The sequence below is a fragment of the Oncorhynchus keta genome, chromosome 14 (assembly GCF_023373465.1).
Source record: "Oncorhynchus keta strain PuntledgeMale-10-30-2019 chromosome 14, Oket_V2, whole genome shotgun sequence".
Classification (NCBI taxonomy): domain Eukaryota; kingdom Metazoa; phylum Chordata; class Actinopteri; order Salmoniformes; family Salmonidae; genus Oncorhynchus; species Oncorhynchus keta.
The window spans coordinates 20,326,985-20,339,783 of NC_068434.1; the positions used below are offsets into that span (position 1 = coordinate 20,326,985).

Here is a 12,799-nt window from a genome sequence, read left to right on the forward strand (position 1 = left end):
CGTCTGTCTCGGCTTGTTCGCTCTCTCTCTCGCTCTGTCTCGCTCTGTCTCTCTCTGTCTTCTCTGGTTCTCGCTTCTGGCTTCTCTCTAGTGTCTCTCTCTCTCTCTGTCTGTCTCTCTCTCTCTCTAGGTTCTCTCTCGCTCTCTGTCTCTGTCTCTGTCCCTCTCGCTCTCTCTCTGTCTCTCTCTGTCTCTGTCTCTGTCTCTCTCTCTCGGTCTCTCTGTCTCTCTCTCACTGTATCTGTCCCTCACTGTCTCTGTCTCTCTCTCTGTGTCTCTTCTCTCGCTCTCTGTCTCTCTGTCTCTCTGTCTCTCTCTTGTTTCTCTCTGTGTCTCGCTCTGTCTTCTCGCTCTGTCTCTCGCTCTCTCTCGCTCTGTCTCTCGCTCTGTCTCTCTCTCTGTCTCTCTCTCTGTGTCTCGCTCTGGCTCTCTCTCTGTGTCTCTCTCTCTCTCTCTGTGTCTCGCTCTGAATTTCTCTCTGTGTCTCTCTCTCTCTGTCTCTCGCTCTGTCTCTCTCTCTGTCTCTCTCTCTGTCTCTCTCTCTGTCTCTCTCTCTCTCTCTGTCTCTCTCTCTCTCTGTCTCTCTCTCTGTCTCTCTCTCTGTCTCGCTCTCTGTGTCTCTCTCTCTCGCTCTCTGTCTCGCTCTCTGTGTCTCTCGCTCTCTGTGTCTCGCTCCTCTGTGTCTCGCTCTCTGTGTCTCTCGCTCTCTGTCTCGCTCTCTCAGTGTTCTCTCTCTCGCTCTCTGTCTCGCTCTCTGTGTCTCTCTCTCTCGCTCTCTGTCTCGCTCTCTGTGTCTCTCTCTCGCTCTCTGTCTCGCTTCTCTGTGTTCTGTCTCGCTCTCTGTCTCTGTCTCTCTCGCTCTCTCTCTGTCTCTCTCTGTCTCTCTCTCTGTCTCTCTCTCTGTCTCTCTCTCTGTCTCTCTCTGTCTCTCTCTGTCTCTCTGTCTCTCTCTCTGTCTCTCTCTCTGTCTCTCTGTCTGTCTCTCTGTCTCTCTGTCTCTCTGTCTCTCTGTGTCTCTGTCTCTCTGTCTCTCTGTCTCTCTGTCTCTCTCTCTCTCTGTCTCTGTCTCTCTCTGTCTCTCTGTCTCTCTCTCACTGTCTCTGTCTCTCTGTTTCTCTGTCTCTGTTTCTCTGTCTCTGTTTCTCTCTGTCTCTGTTTCTCTCTGTCTCTGTTTCTCTGTCTCTCTCTCTGTCTCGCTCTCTGTCTCGCTCTCTGTGTCTCGCTCTCTGTCTCGCTCTCTGTCTCGCTCTCTGTGTCTCTGATCTCTCTCTGTCTCGCTCTCTGTGTTCTCTCTCTTGTGTCTGTCTCGCTCTCTGTCTCTCTCTCTCGCTCTCTGTCTCGCTCTCTGTCTCTCTCTGTCTCTCTCTCTGTCTCTCTCTGTCTCTCTCGCTCTCTGTGTCTCTCGCTCTCAGTGTCTCTCGCTCTCTGTGTCTCTCGCTCTCTGTGTCTCTCGCTCTCTGTCTCTCGCTCCTCTGTGTCTCTCTGTCTCTCTCTCGCTCCGCTCTCTGTGTCTCGCTCTCTGTGTCTCGCTCGCTCTGTGTCTCTCGCTCTCTGTGTCTCTCGCTCCTCTGTGTCTCTCGCTCTCTGTGTCTCGCTCTCTGTGTCTCTCGCTCTCTGTGTCTCTCGCTCTCTGTGTCTCTCGCTCTCTGTGTCTCGCTCTCTGTGTCTCTCTCTCTCTCTCTCTGTCTGGCTCTCTCTCTCTCGCTCTCTGTCTCGCTCTCTCTCTCGCTCTCTCTCTCGTCTCTCGCTCTCTGTCTCGCTCTCTGTGTCTCTCTCTCGCTCTCTGTCTCGGCTCTGTCTCGTTTCTCTCTCTCGCTCTCTGTCTCGCTCTCTGTGTCTCTCTCTCGCTCTCTGTCTCGTCTCTCTCTCTCGCTCTCTGTCTCGCTCTCTGTGTCTCTCTCTCTCGCTCTCTGTCTCTCTCTGTGTCTCTCTCTCTCGCTCTCTGTGTCTCTGTCTCGCTCTCTGTGTCTCTGTCTCGCTCTCTCTCTCTCTCTCTCTCTCTCTCTCTCTGTCTCGCTCTCTCTCTCTCTCTCTCTCTCTCTCTCTCTCTCTCTCTGTCTCTGTCTCTCTGTGTGTGTGTGTGTTTACAGTAGTGGTACACACAGACACTAGTGGTGTGCTGGTCAGAGATTTTCTTTCTTCTCTGATTTTAAATATTTCTAATTTCCAACATTTTGGTAGGCTTTTTGTTAACCTGTCTAATTAGATAAATGATTCTCTTCTGTCATTATATTTTGCCCTAGAAGACTAAATAAACTCTTTGCTCACCAGAATAATGTAATAAATTGATAGAATGCTTCAAGCTAGTTGACTTAAGTAAAGTTTTCTGTCTCTTTCGTTTAGGGCCCGGGGAGTAAATGCAAGAGCAAACATTGGTACCTGAATGGCCTTCCTGAAGAGCTCAGTGACTTAACGTGGTACCGTCATAGGATGTCACCTTCCCAACAAAGTTAATCAAATTTCTGGCCTGCTAGACCTGCCCCGGTCAACTGTAAGAGCTGTGTTTGTGAAAGGGAAACGTCTAGGAGCAACAACGGCTCAGCCCTGAAGTGGTAGGCAAAACAAGCTCACGAACAGGACCACCGAGTGCTGAAGCGCGTAACACGTAACAATCTGTCCTTGGTTTCAGCACTCACTACCCGTGTTCCAAACTGCCTCTAGAAGCAACATCAGCACAATAACTGCTTGTCGGGAGCTTCATGAAATGGGTTTCCATGGCCGAGCAACCGCACACAAGCCTAAGATCACCATGCACAATGCCAAGCGTTGGTCCTTTGGGTTGGTTGACCATTCTTGATACACATGGGAAACAATCCATGTCACAATTGTCTGAAGGCTTGAAAATCGTTCTTTAACCTGTCTCCTCCGCTTCCTCCCCTTCATCTACACTGATTTGAAGTTAATTTAGCAAGTAACATCAATAAGGGATTATCACTTTCACCTGGTCAGTCTATGCCATGGAAAGAGCAGGTGGTCTTGTGTAAATTGGATTTTAGGATTTTAAGGCATTGTTTTCTCTTATTCAACCTGCCCGTCACCCACCTGCCCTTCATTCACATAATATTTAATGACCCTAAACCCGCCCACCCTGTGGATATAACCATGGGGACTGCGGGCAACCCGTGCATCAATCAATCAAATAAATGTATTTTTAAAGCCCTTTTTACATCAGCAGATTCACTAACATACACACACATTACCTCTCTTACTCGGGTGCTTGGCACTAATGAGCGATGGCATTTAGAGATGTGCCCGCTCTGACACATGGGCATTGTGTACTGGGTGGTTAAGGGCAAAGGTCAGCCTGTTAATTGCCTCCCTGCCATCTCCTCACCCTGGCGTGGGAGCCCAGCCCAGCTCTCACCACCACTAGCTGCACCCGGCAATGCCACTTCTCTTCACTTCAGGCAGTTTAATCCTGTGGTATCGGGGTTGGATAGTCATTGAAGTGATGGTTTGGAGAGTGGTAGTCGTAGCATTTTGCTATAAAGCCGTGTTGGTCTTTCCTGTGTTTCTTCTGTTCTGTGACGCTGTTTCAGATGTACACGTGAGAGTGCCGGTTGTCGCCTCATGCCTCGTTCTGAAGAAGAGAAAAAAGTTTGTTCTTCCATCCCCAGGGGAAGTAATTAATCCGTACAGGGCTGTCAGGTGTTGAAATGAAGCGAGTGTGAAGCATTTAGTCCAGGAGGCATTGCAGGCTGTCGCCCGCCCAGGCACCTGTTGTCGTCCCTGCCCTACATTTCAGCAGAGAGCAGGATGCTCCAGTGATGGCAAGTGAAACACACAATCACAGCTGGAGCTCGTGTGTGTGTGTGTGTGTGTGTGTGTGTGTGTGTGTGTGTGTGTGTGTGTGTGTGTGTGTGTGTGTGTGTGTGTGTGTGTGTGTGTGTGTGTGTGTGTGTGTGTGTGTGTGTGTGTGTGTGTGTGGTGTGTGGTGTGTGGTGTGTTGTGTGTGTGTGAAACCCCTAGCCCTGGGGGGAGGCAGTAGGGGGAGGATGCAGTGGGTGGGTGCCTCAGTGTGTTCATCAGCCAGTACCATCTGTACTCTGCTGCTCAGCACTGTGATCTACTGCAGCCAGAGCCAATAAGTCCCACAAAGCTGCAGATCTGGCCTGAACACCGCCCGGCAGTGTCCTTTCTCCATGGCCTTAGTTTACTTATCCTGACATACTGCTCCTCCTGGGAGAAGACCAATGAAGAGACCCTGGCCATGCACATCAAACACCACATCAAAGTGTGTTTGTGGGCGTGTGTGCGTACGAGCGTGTTTGTGCACAAATGAGGGGGAGAGAGAAACAGAAAAATCGAGAGAACGGGAGAATGATGCAGAGAATTGTGTATGTGTGTGTCACAAACTCTGCAACAAAGAAATTATTGTAGGCAATTAGAATCAGAAAAAGCACAGACACTAATTTAACACCTCCATACTTCTATTCCTCCTCATACTTCTACTCCTCCTCATACTTCTACTACTCCTCCTCATACTTCTACTCCTCCTCATACTTCTACTCCTCCTCATACTTCTACTACTCTTCCTCATACTTCTACTCCTCCTCCTCATACTTCTACTCCTCCTCCTCATACTTCTACTCCTCCTCCTCATACTTCTTTTCCTCCTCATACTTCTACTCCTCCTCAACCTTCTACTCCACCTCCTGCTCCTCATCCTTCTACTCCACCTCCTGCTCCTCATACTTCTACTCCACCTCATCCTTCTACTCCACCTCCTGCTCCTCATCCTTCTACTCCACCTCATCCTTCTACTCCACCTCCTGCTCCTCATCCTTATACTCCTCTGCCTTTGTGGTTCTGCCTGTTGACAAATGACGGGTGAGCCGGGGAGAGATGGATGGAGGGAGTAGTGGGGCGTTTCTCTGTGGCCAGCCTGATCTCATAGACTGAGTCTAGGTTTCTGCAGCAGGGAAAATATACGGTACAGCAGTTAGGTGTGGAAAATATGGACTCACCAGAAAGGAATGGGAATTATCCACCCTTTTTAAAGAATTTCCTGGCTGTTTCTGGCAGGGTTTTTTAATTGTTTTTTTTCTCATGTGGCAGTAATTAGGAGAAATCATGGGGGTGCGAGGGGCGGCACAGGTCCTTGATATGCCAAAGCTGAGTATCTCTCCTCATTTGAACTATGTGATGATCAAAGATGTTTTTTTTATCCTGTGTTGTAAAGAAGATCAGAAAAAAACTGCCACTGTACCATTAGCATGTTTCTTTTCTCTTTAGAGCAAATGAAATAAGTACCTGTGGGAACATCAAAGCATGGTGCCACCACTGCTGTCACCAGGGAGGGTTGGGAGAGTTGTGTCCCAGTCAGGCAGCCCCAGTCCTGCTACCCACTGATCTGGATGCCTATGGTCCTTTATGCACAAGTCCAGATTCGGACATGTACGGTGTCCTTGTAATCTGTACAGTGTCCTTATCTGGAAACTCATACTTGATGTTAGTCATACACCTGCAACTTAATATTACGGTGTTCTTAATGTTTTGTACACTGTGTATGACAGTTCCATCCCATTGTGATCAGTTAATTTACAGCCATAAACATGGGATTGTGTTTTTTTGAAATCCATGGTCTCTTGTCTTATTTAGGACCAATTGTGATGCTGGAGTCTGATATATCTGTCATTGACTATTGAAGGTTGTGATTATATAGGCCTAATATATCTGTCATTGACTATTGAAGGTTGTGATATATAGGCCTAATATATCTGTCATTGACTATTGAAGGTTGTGATATATAGGCCTAATATATCTGTCATTGACTATTGAAGGTTGTGATATATAGGCCTAATATATCTGTCATTGACTATTGAAGGTTGTGATATATAGGCCTAATATATCTGTTATTGACTATTGAAGGTTGTGATATATAGGCCTAATATATCTGTCATTGACTATTGAAGGTTGTGATATATAGGCCTAATATATCTGTCATTGACTATTGAAGGTTGTGATATATAGGCCTAATATATCTGTCATTGACTATTGAAGGTTGTGATATATAGGCCTAATATATCTGTCATTGACTATTGAAGGTTGTGATATATAGGCCTAATATATCTGTTATTGACTATTGAAGGTTGTGATATATAGGCCTAATATATCTGTCATTGACTATTGAAGGTTGTGATATATAGGCCTAATATATCTGTCATTGACTATTGAAGGTTGTGATATATAGGCCTAATATATCTGTCTTGAACCATCGAAGGTTGTGATATATAGGCCTAATATATCTGTCTTGAACCATCAATGTTTTACTTCGACATACAGCATTTAATCCTCTTGTAGTCGGAGCAAATGGAACGGCTTAAAAAGCATCTTCCATTTTGGCATTAAATTCAGACACGAATACTATGCCCCTCCCTGCTTTTTAACTCTCACTTTATTTCCTTTATGATATGGGTCTTGTAGATTGAGTCATTTTCACAGTTGAAGGCCCATTGCATTGTAGAAATGAACTCTCCATGGTATCAGTAATTGGAGCGGAGAAATTAGAGTTGTGACTGCTTAGCTATGGAGTCTCATTAACATGACTTTGTGATAGGAAATGAAATGGATTAAGTCCCGCTCACACATCCCCTACCCTCAACTCCTCAGGTTGCCATAACATTCGTTGACTGGTTCTTTGGCTTCTCATTTTGGTGCTTTTTGTTGTTAGCTTTTGCAGAAAAATGACATTTTTGAAGAGGTTACGAGTCATTGGTGGCAGTTGATTTATCGTTGGTCAATTTAGTTATATTCCCTGACGCCACTTTTTGTGGGACGTAGTTAATTAGCCATGAAATTGTCTGAATAATGTCATTTGAATCCAATATCGCCATGGTACCCCACCCCCCAACACTGACATGTTTTATTATTTTAATGGACATTTTGCTGCCTGCCACCTCTACTCACGTCGGATAAACTCTTCCTACTTGAGTAAAGGCCAATCAAAGTTTTTTGTGTGAGCGGACTCCAACATTGTGGAATTTAATTTTTGGGGTTGGAATGGCTGCAGGTACTCCAGATAGCAAAGCCCCACTACAACCACCAGTTTCAGTTGTGCATGACCCATGAGCTTGGTTATGAGAGTGTAATTCTGGTACCAGGCAGAATATCTATCTAGTGTTACACCCATAGAGATGTGTACGTATATGACTATATTAATGTGTTCGACTTCAATCTGTGGTTACTCCCCTATACTACAACTTAGATCTAAACGTTACAATTCAGAGATTCCCAGCAGTAGTTTAACAGCAGTCGTCACAGTTCTCTCTAGTTATTCAACATGGTCTCATTAAAATATATTTTTAAAATTCTGAACCATTGTAGTTATACTTGGGGTGACGTATTAGTTTGATGTTCCCTGGGGTCACGTATTAGTTTGATGTTCCCTGGGGTCACGTATTAGTTTGATGTTCCCTGGGGTCACGTATTAGTTTGATGTTCCCTGGGGTCACGTATTAGTTTGATGTTCCCTGGGGTCACGTATTAGTTTGATGTTCCCTGGGGTCACGTATTAGTTTGATGTTCCCTGGGGTCACGTATTAGTTTGATGTTCCCTGGGGTCACGTATTAGTTTGATGTTCCCTGGGGTCACGTATTAGTTTGATGTTCCCTGGGGTCACGTATTAGTTTGATGTTCCCTGGGGTCACGTATTAGTTTGATGTTCCCTGGGGTCACGTATTAGTTTGTTCCCTGGGGTCACGTATTAGTTTGATGTTCCCTGGGGTGACGTATTACTTGGTCACATGTTGGTTAGCTCTGTCCCTTGTTCTCACCCCAGTGTATCTCTTTGTTTTGCAGGTGAGCTGGTGGTTCCCATGCATTCTCCCCGCTACCCCAGTGTGGCTGAGCTGGATGCCTACGCCCAGAAGATGCAGAGCAGCCCGCTGTCCATCAAGATCTTCCCCACCAACATCAGGGTCCCCCAGCACAAGCACCTTAACCGGACTGTGAATGGCTTCGACACCACAGGTAGCCAGCGCTATAGCCCCTACCCACACCTCCACACCGGCGGCTACACAGGCCTCCTGGCCATTGTCAATGCCTCCTCATCCTCCTCCTTCGGCCCCACTAAGGGCATCATCAAGAACTCGGAAGGCAGACGGACTAAGCTCTCCCCAGCCCAAATAGCTGTGGCCCCGTACCCGCCCCCTAGCAGTAGCACTTTAGCCAATGGCCACGGCCAGATGGTGTACCACACGGGGTCCTCGAAGCCCCCTGAAGCACCTGCCCTCTCCCGCTCGGTGCCCCCTAACGTCACTGTGGCCGGCTCTATGATCCCCGTGACAGGGGGGCGAGGCCTGGCCCAGCCCCTCTCCCAGTCCAATCTTCCCTCCATCCAGAGCATCATCTATCAGATAAACCAACACTGCCAGGCCCAGGCTCTGCAGCAGGTGTGCCAGGGGGCCACCTCCTCCACCGCACCTTCCACCAACCCCAGCCCCTCCAAGAAGGGTGCGGGGGGTGTCATGGGCATCTCCTCTGGCTCCTCAGGGGGTGGCTATGTGGGCAGCATTGCGCCCCAGCCTAACCTGGTGTACACAGGAGCGGGGCTGCCGCTGGCGGCCCACAGTGGCGAGGCCATGAAGGCCGGGGTGTACTCAGACAGTATGGACTACATCCTGTGGCAGAAACAACAGCAACAACAGGCTGTGCTTCGCATGTACAGTGGGGGCAGTGGGGGAGGAGGGGCCATCAGTAAGTCCCCTGAAAGTTGTGGTGCCCCGGGGGGAGGGGGGATTATGGCCAAGGCCCAGGTGTTGTCGTCCTCCTCCTCCTCCTCCTCCAGACCCTACCACTTGACGGGGGGCATTGGCAGCGGGGGGTGCCTGGACAAGGTCAGCTCCTCCCCTCTGAACTGCATGGGGATGCATGGCAACTTCTCTGTGGGCCAATACTTTGCCCCGCCCTGGAACAGCGTGCTGGTCACCCCTGACAGTGACTGTTACAACCCCCACCAGGAGCTCCTGAGGACCACCACAGGAGGACCAGCTACGGGGGGCCACAGGGAGATGGTCTACCACCACCACCCCCACCACCATCACCACTACCCCGCCATGGACAGTGGGAGTGGGGAAGGCCTGTGCTGCAGCCTGCCCAGTAAGAGTCAGCTGTGTAACACATCGGTGCTGAGCAGCAGCCTGCAGTCTCTGGAGTACCTGGTCAACGACATCCACCCGCCCTGCATTAAAGAGCAGATGCTGGGCAAAGGCTACGAGACTGTGTCGGTGCCACGGCTGTTGGACCACCAGCATGCCCACATCCGCCTCCCAGTTTACAGATAGAACGGGGATGAGAGCGCGAGTGCCAGAGCTCAAGAATTAATGAATGAAGCAAAATCTGGATTAAAGGTGAGGGACAGAAGATCTTGATTTCCTGGGGATGTACAAGTCTATTGAGACTGGCACTGCTTGAAGCAGGGAGGGGGCTCCAGGGAGGGAGACGATGGCGTTAGTCTGGATCCTGTGTTGGATGACAGGCTGGGGGGGGGGGGGGGGTGGTTATTTATCAGTGGGGGAGAAAAGGGATTTCAGTGGTTTTGGTTTTTAGAAGATTCTCCTGATGTCCCGTGGTTAATTTGCCAACTGGAATTTGGGGCAGTTTTTTTTTGTTTGTTTTGTTGTTGAGTTGACTAAACCTTTTCCTGAGAATCATAGATTGATATGAAGTGCATACAGCCACCTATGTTCCCCCATCCAAATAGAAAGGCAGTGGGGTGCTGTAGTCACATAGAAGGACCCAAAGGGCCAAGGTGTAGGGCTGCTTTCTAAACTCCAAAAGAACACGCACACACATACATTTGCTTACACAAGCACGCACGCACGCACACAAGAACACACACACACACCTATATGCATACACACACACCTATATGCATACACACACACCTATATGCATACACACACATACCCAAACAGAACACAATATACTAAGAAGAAAAATAAAAACATGGAATCAATACTTTGGTATGATGTGCAAGAATCACAATATTGACTGAAGAATATATTACAATATTAGTAATTATTGTTATAATTGATACTATAAATTGCACTGCTTGGAGTTTAAAAACATTTAACTTTGGAGTTTGGATATGATATGTTGAAGAAACTTGAAACTACTTTTGTTGTTTTCTATATTTGTGGGTATATTATATGCATTGGCTGCTATGGGGAAAAGTGTCTCAATGCTTTTTATTCTTTCATTTGGGGTTTATTGGTTTATTTAGTTATTCCTCCTCAAACTGACAGGCAGTTTCTGATGTTCTAGTGTAAGGCATAGTGGCTGGCCAGAGTGCTCTCTTCTCTAACCAACACTGGAATCTACAGTATATCTTCAAAATAAAAAATGTTGCAAAAAAAAAGATGAGAAAAATGTCACTATTGAAGATTGAGAGGTTGTCAACTATGACCTCTTATGTGTATTCGTTTATTTTTGTCCCCTAGACCCCCCCCCCCACACACACACACACACACAAAGAAACCCCCAGTTTAGGAATCTGAAAATGAGGCTGAATCAGCTTTTTCCTATGAGAGGGCTTTTTACTTAATTCCGCTATAATGCTATTCCTCTCTTGCCTAACTTTTATAAGTAAGTATGGTAGAAGTGGGATATCCCTTTCACTTTTGGGCCCTATCATATAGAAGGAGTGTGAGCCGGGACCAAAGGGGAGTCTGTCCAGGGTACACCGATGTGCCCCATACCCCGAAAAACAAGAACAAAGTGAAACAATCATGCCCTGTCCTCTCAGGTGATGTGAGATGAGACAAGGTTCACTGCTTTTTCCTAGTACGTTCCAGCCCATGGTTGAGATGAGTTGAGCCCGGGTCATTCATTGACTTTAGGATTCAGAACATTTAAATATTTATTATGTCTGAGTTTCCCTTGAATGTGCTGCACTTAAATTACTGCGATGTCTAATGCCTTTTGGGACTCGAGTGAACCTGAGAAAAAAGACAAATTGGATCAGTGCAGCAGTGAAGCAGTCCTCTGGTCCTAAATTAGCATTTCCTTTGTCAGTCAAATTTCACTGGTAAATTGAATTTATTAACTGGAGAGAGAGCTGGGCTTTGTCACGAGAAAATGCTGGCAACAGTGGAGATATATAAAGTGCAATTATTATGACTGTATTAACGTTTCTCTGAGCTTACACCAAAAAATGTAAACTACAGTTGTGAATACATTCCCAATGTTCCCCGATCCCCATCCTTTTCTGTTTTCAGGTGTAAAATAAATCTCATTTGAGAATATATTCAGAAGCCAAATCTTGGCTGTGAGAATTGTCATTATTTTTCTACTGTCCCAAAAAAAAAAAGAGAAAAGGATCTCAAAAATAGGAAGTCAAATATCCATGATTCTGGAGTTGATCGTGTTTTTGGCGAGTCATGGTGTGGCTATATCTAAGGTTTGTGTGTGTGAAATGTGTTTTAAAGAGGCTTCATAAATGCTTTTGAGGTCATTACAGAACCCAAACTAACCTTTGCATAAGGAATTGCTCTTTTAAATTTGCCACGTGTTCAAATGGCCTAGTATGAGTTGCATCCATTGTTCACATACACTAAAAAATAACAATTATCAACCTACAGTCATTGTATCTTCGAATTTGAAGATATTCCAACACTGTATCCCTAGATTTACTGGAGCCACAAAAAGGAGAAACTAACGGCAGCAGTTTTTATCTCAATATCAAATCATTTCAGGGTAACAATATAATTACCCTACTGTGATTGATTGTTTTCAATTAAAATGGTCAAAAAGAAACAAACATTTCTCAAGCAGGAAGAACTGAACTGAAAGTTTTCAGTTAGAACTGAAAATTTGCTGTTATTGGCAGAGCGGTTTAGAACGCGCTCTTATTGGTGTATTAAATTTGCCACATGGTGATGTCACCAGGCCAAAACTCCATCCCACCAAAACAGGCAGAAATTTCAGGCATTCTTTTCAAACAGCTCTTACACTAAAAGGGCATTTATAATTTTCACAATTTTACAGTATTATTCCAACATAGTTTGGAAATGTATATAAAACACAGGCAAATCATGTTTTTGACTGCACTGGGCCTTTTAACATTCCATAGTAAAATATTTTCATGTTGTTTCAACAGCTTAGTACCCACGCCACAGTTCTGTTTCTGGCATCGTTTTATTCAGTCTTGTTGAAATATTTTGACAGATTTACAGAAGATGCATCAGATCCCAAATCCCCTTCCCTTTGGCTTCTGCACCCATGCATTAAACCATGTCACATGATGTTGGAGGGCTAGTGAGACTTCAGGCAGTGTGTGGAGCAGTTGGTGTCAGCGTTTTCCCACAAGGAAACGTTAGTGGTGATGGGCCTCCCATCTAATGAGAGTATTGGATAACGCCTGGGTGACGAACTGTGGGAGTGGGATGAATTTGCCCACAGGATTGTAATGCACTATATCCTGTTTTTCAGAGAGCAAGGGGATTTTCTTGAGGTACAGAAGAATCGATAAAACCCTTTAACTATATTGTATTATATCCCTTATCCCATCAGGTATTTCTTCTCATGTTTTAATTTTTTTAGAAAATGACAAAATACCATCAAATCTAAATTTTTCTGTGAGCTTACGTCCTCTGCCCTTCGACTTCACTGTGGCAGACACTCAAGCTGACCACATGAGCCCCTGGGGACTTGGCATGCTGACGGATTGTCTTTCTCCTTTTAGTCATATCTGTCAGATCGTTGTCACCACAAAAGGAACGTCTCGGAGCACCATTCCAGACGGGTATCTCTTCATGCAGGGCATGTCATCTTCTGTCTGTCCCTTTTGGGAGGTTA

At 46.2% G+C, this 12,799-nt stretch overlaps 1 protein-coding gene across 4 annotated transcripts in view; it reads left to right on the plus strand.

Annotated features, from left to right (window-relative positions):
- Nucleotides 1-9,486, plus strand: part of LOC118392938 (protein FAM222A-like) — a 90,181-nt gene extending 80,695 nt beyond the window's left edge. For 2 of the 4 annotated variants that reach the window (XM_035784976.2, XM_035784975.2), the window contains exon 4: nt 7,802-9,484. In XM_035784976.2, coding sequence (XP_035640869.1) covers nt 7,802-9,285 — 1,484 coding nt within the window. In that variant the 3' untranslated portion in view covers nt 9,286-9,484. Of the gene's footprint in view, nt 1-7,801 lie in introns of all 4 variants that reach the window. The other 2 variants (XM_035784977.2, XM_052461250.1) reach the window with 1 other exon arrangement.
- Nucleotides 9,487-12,799: the final 3,313 nt, after the last annotated feature.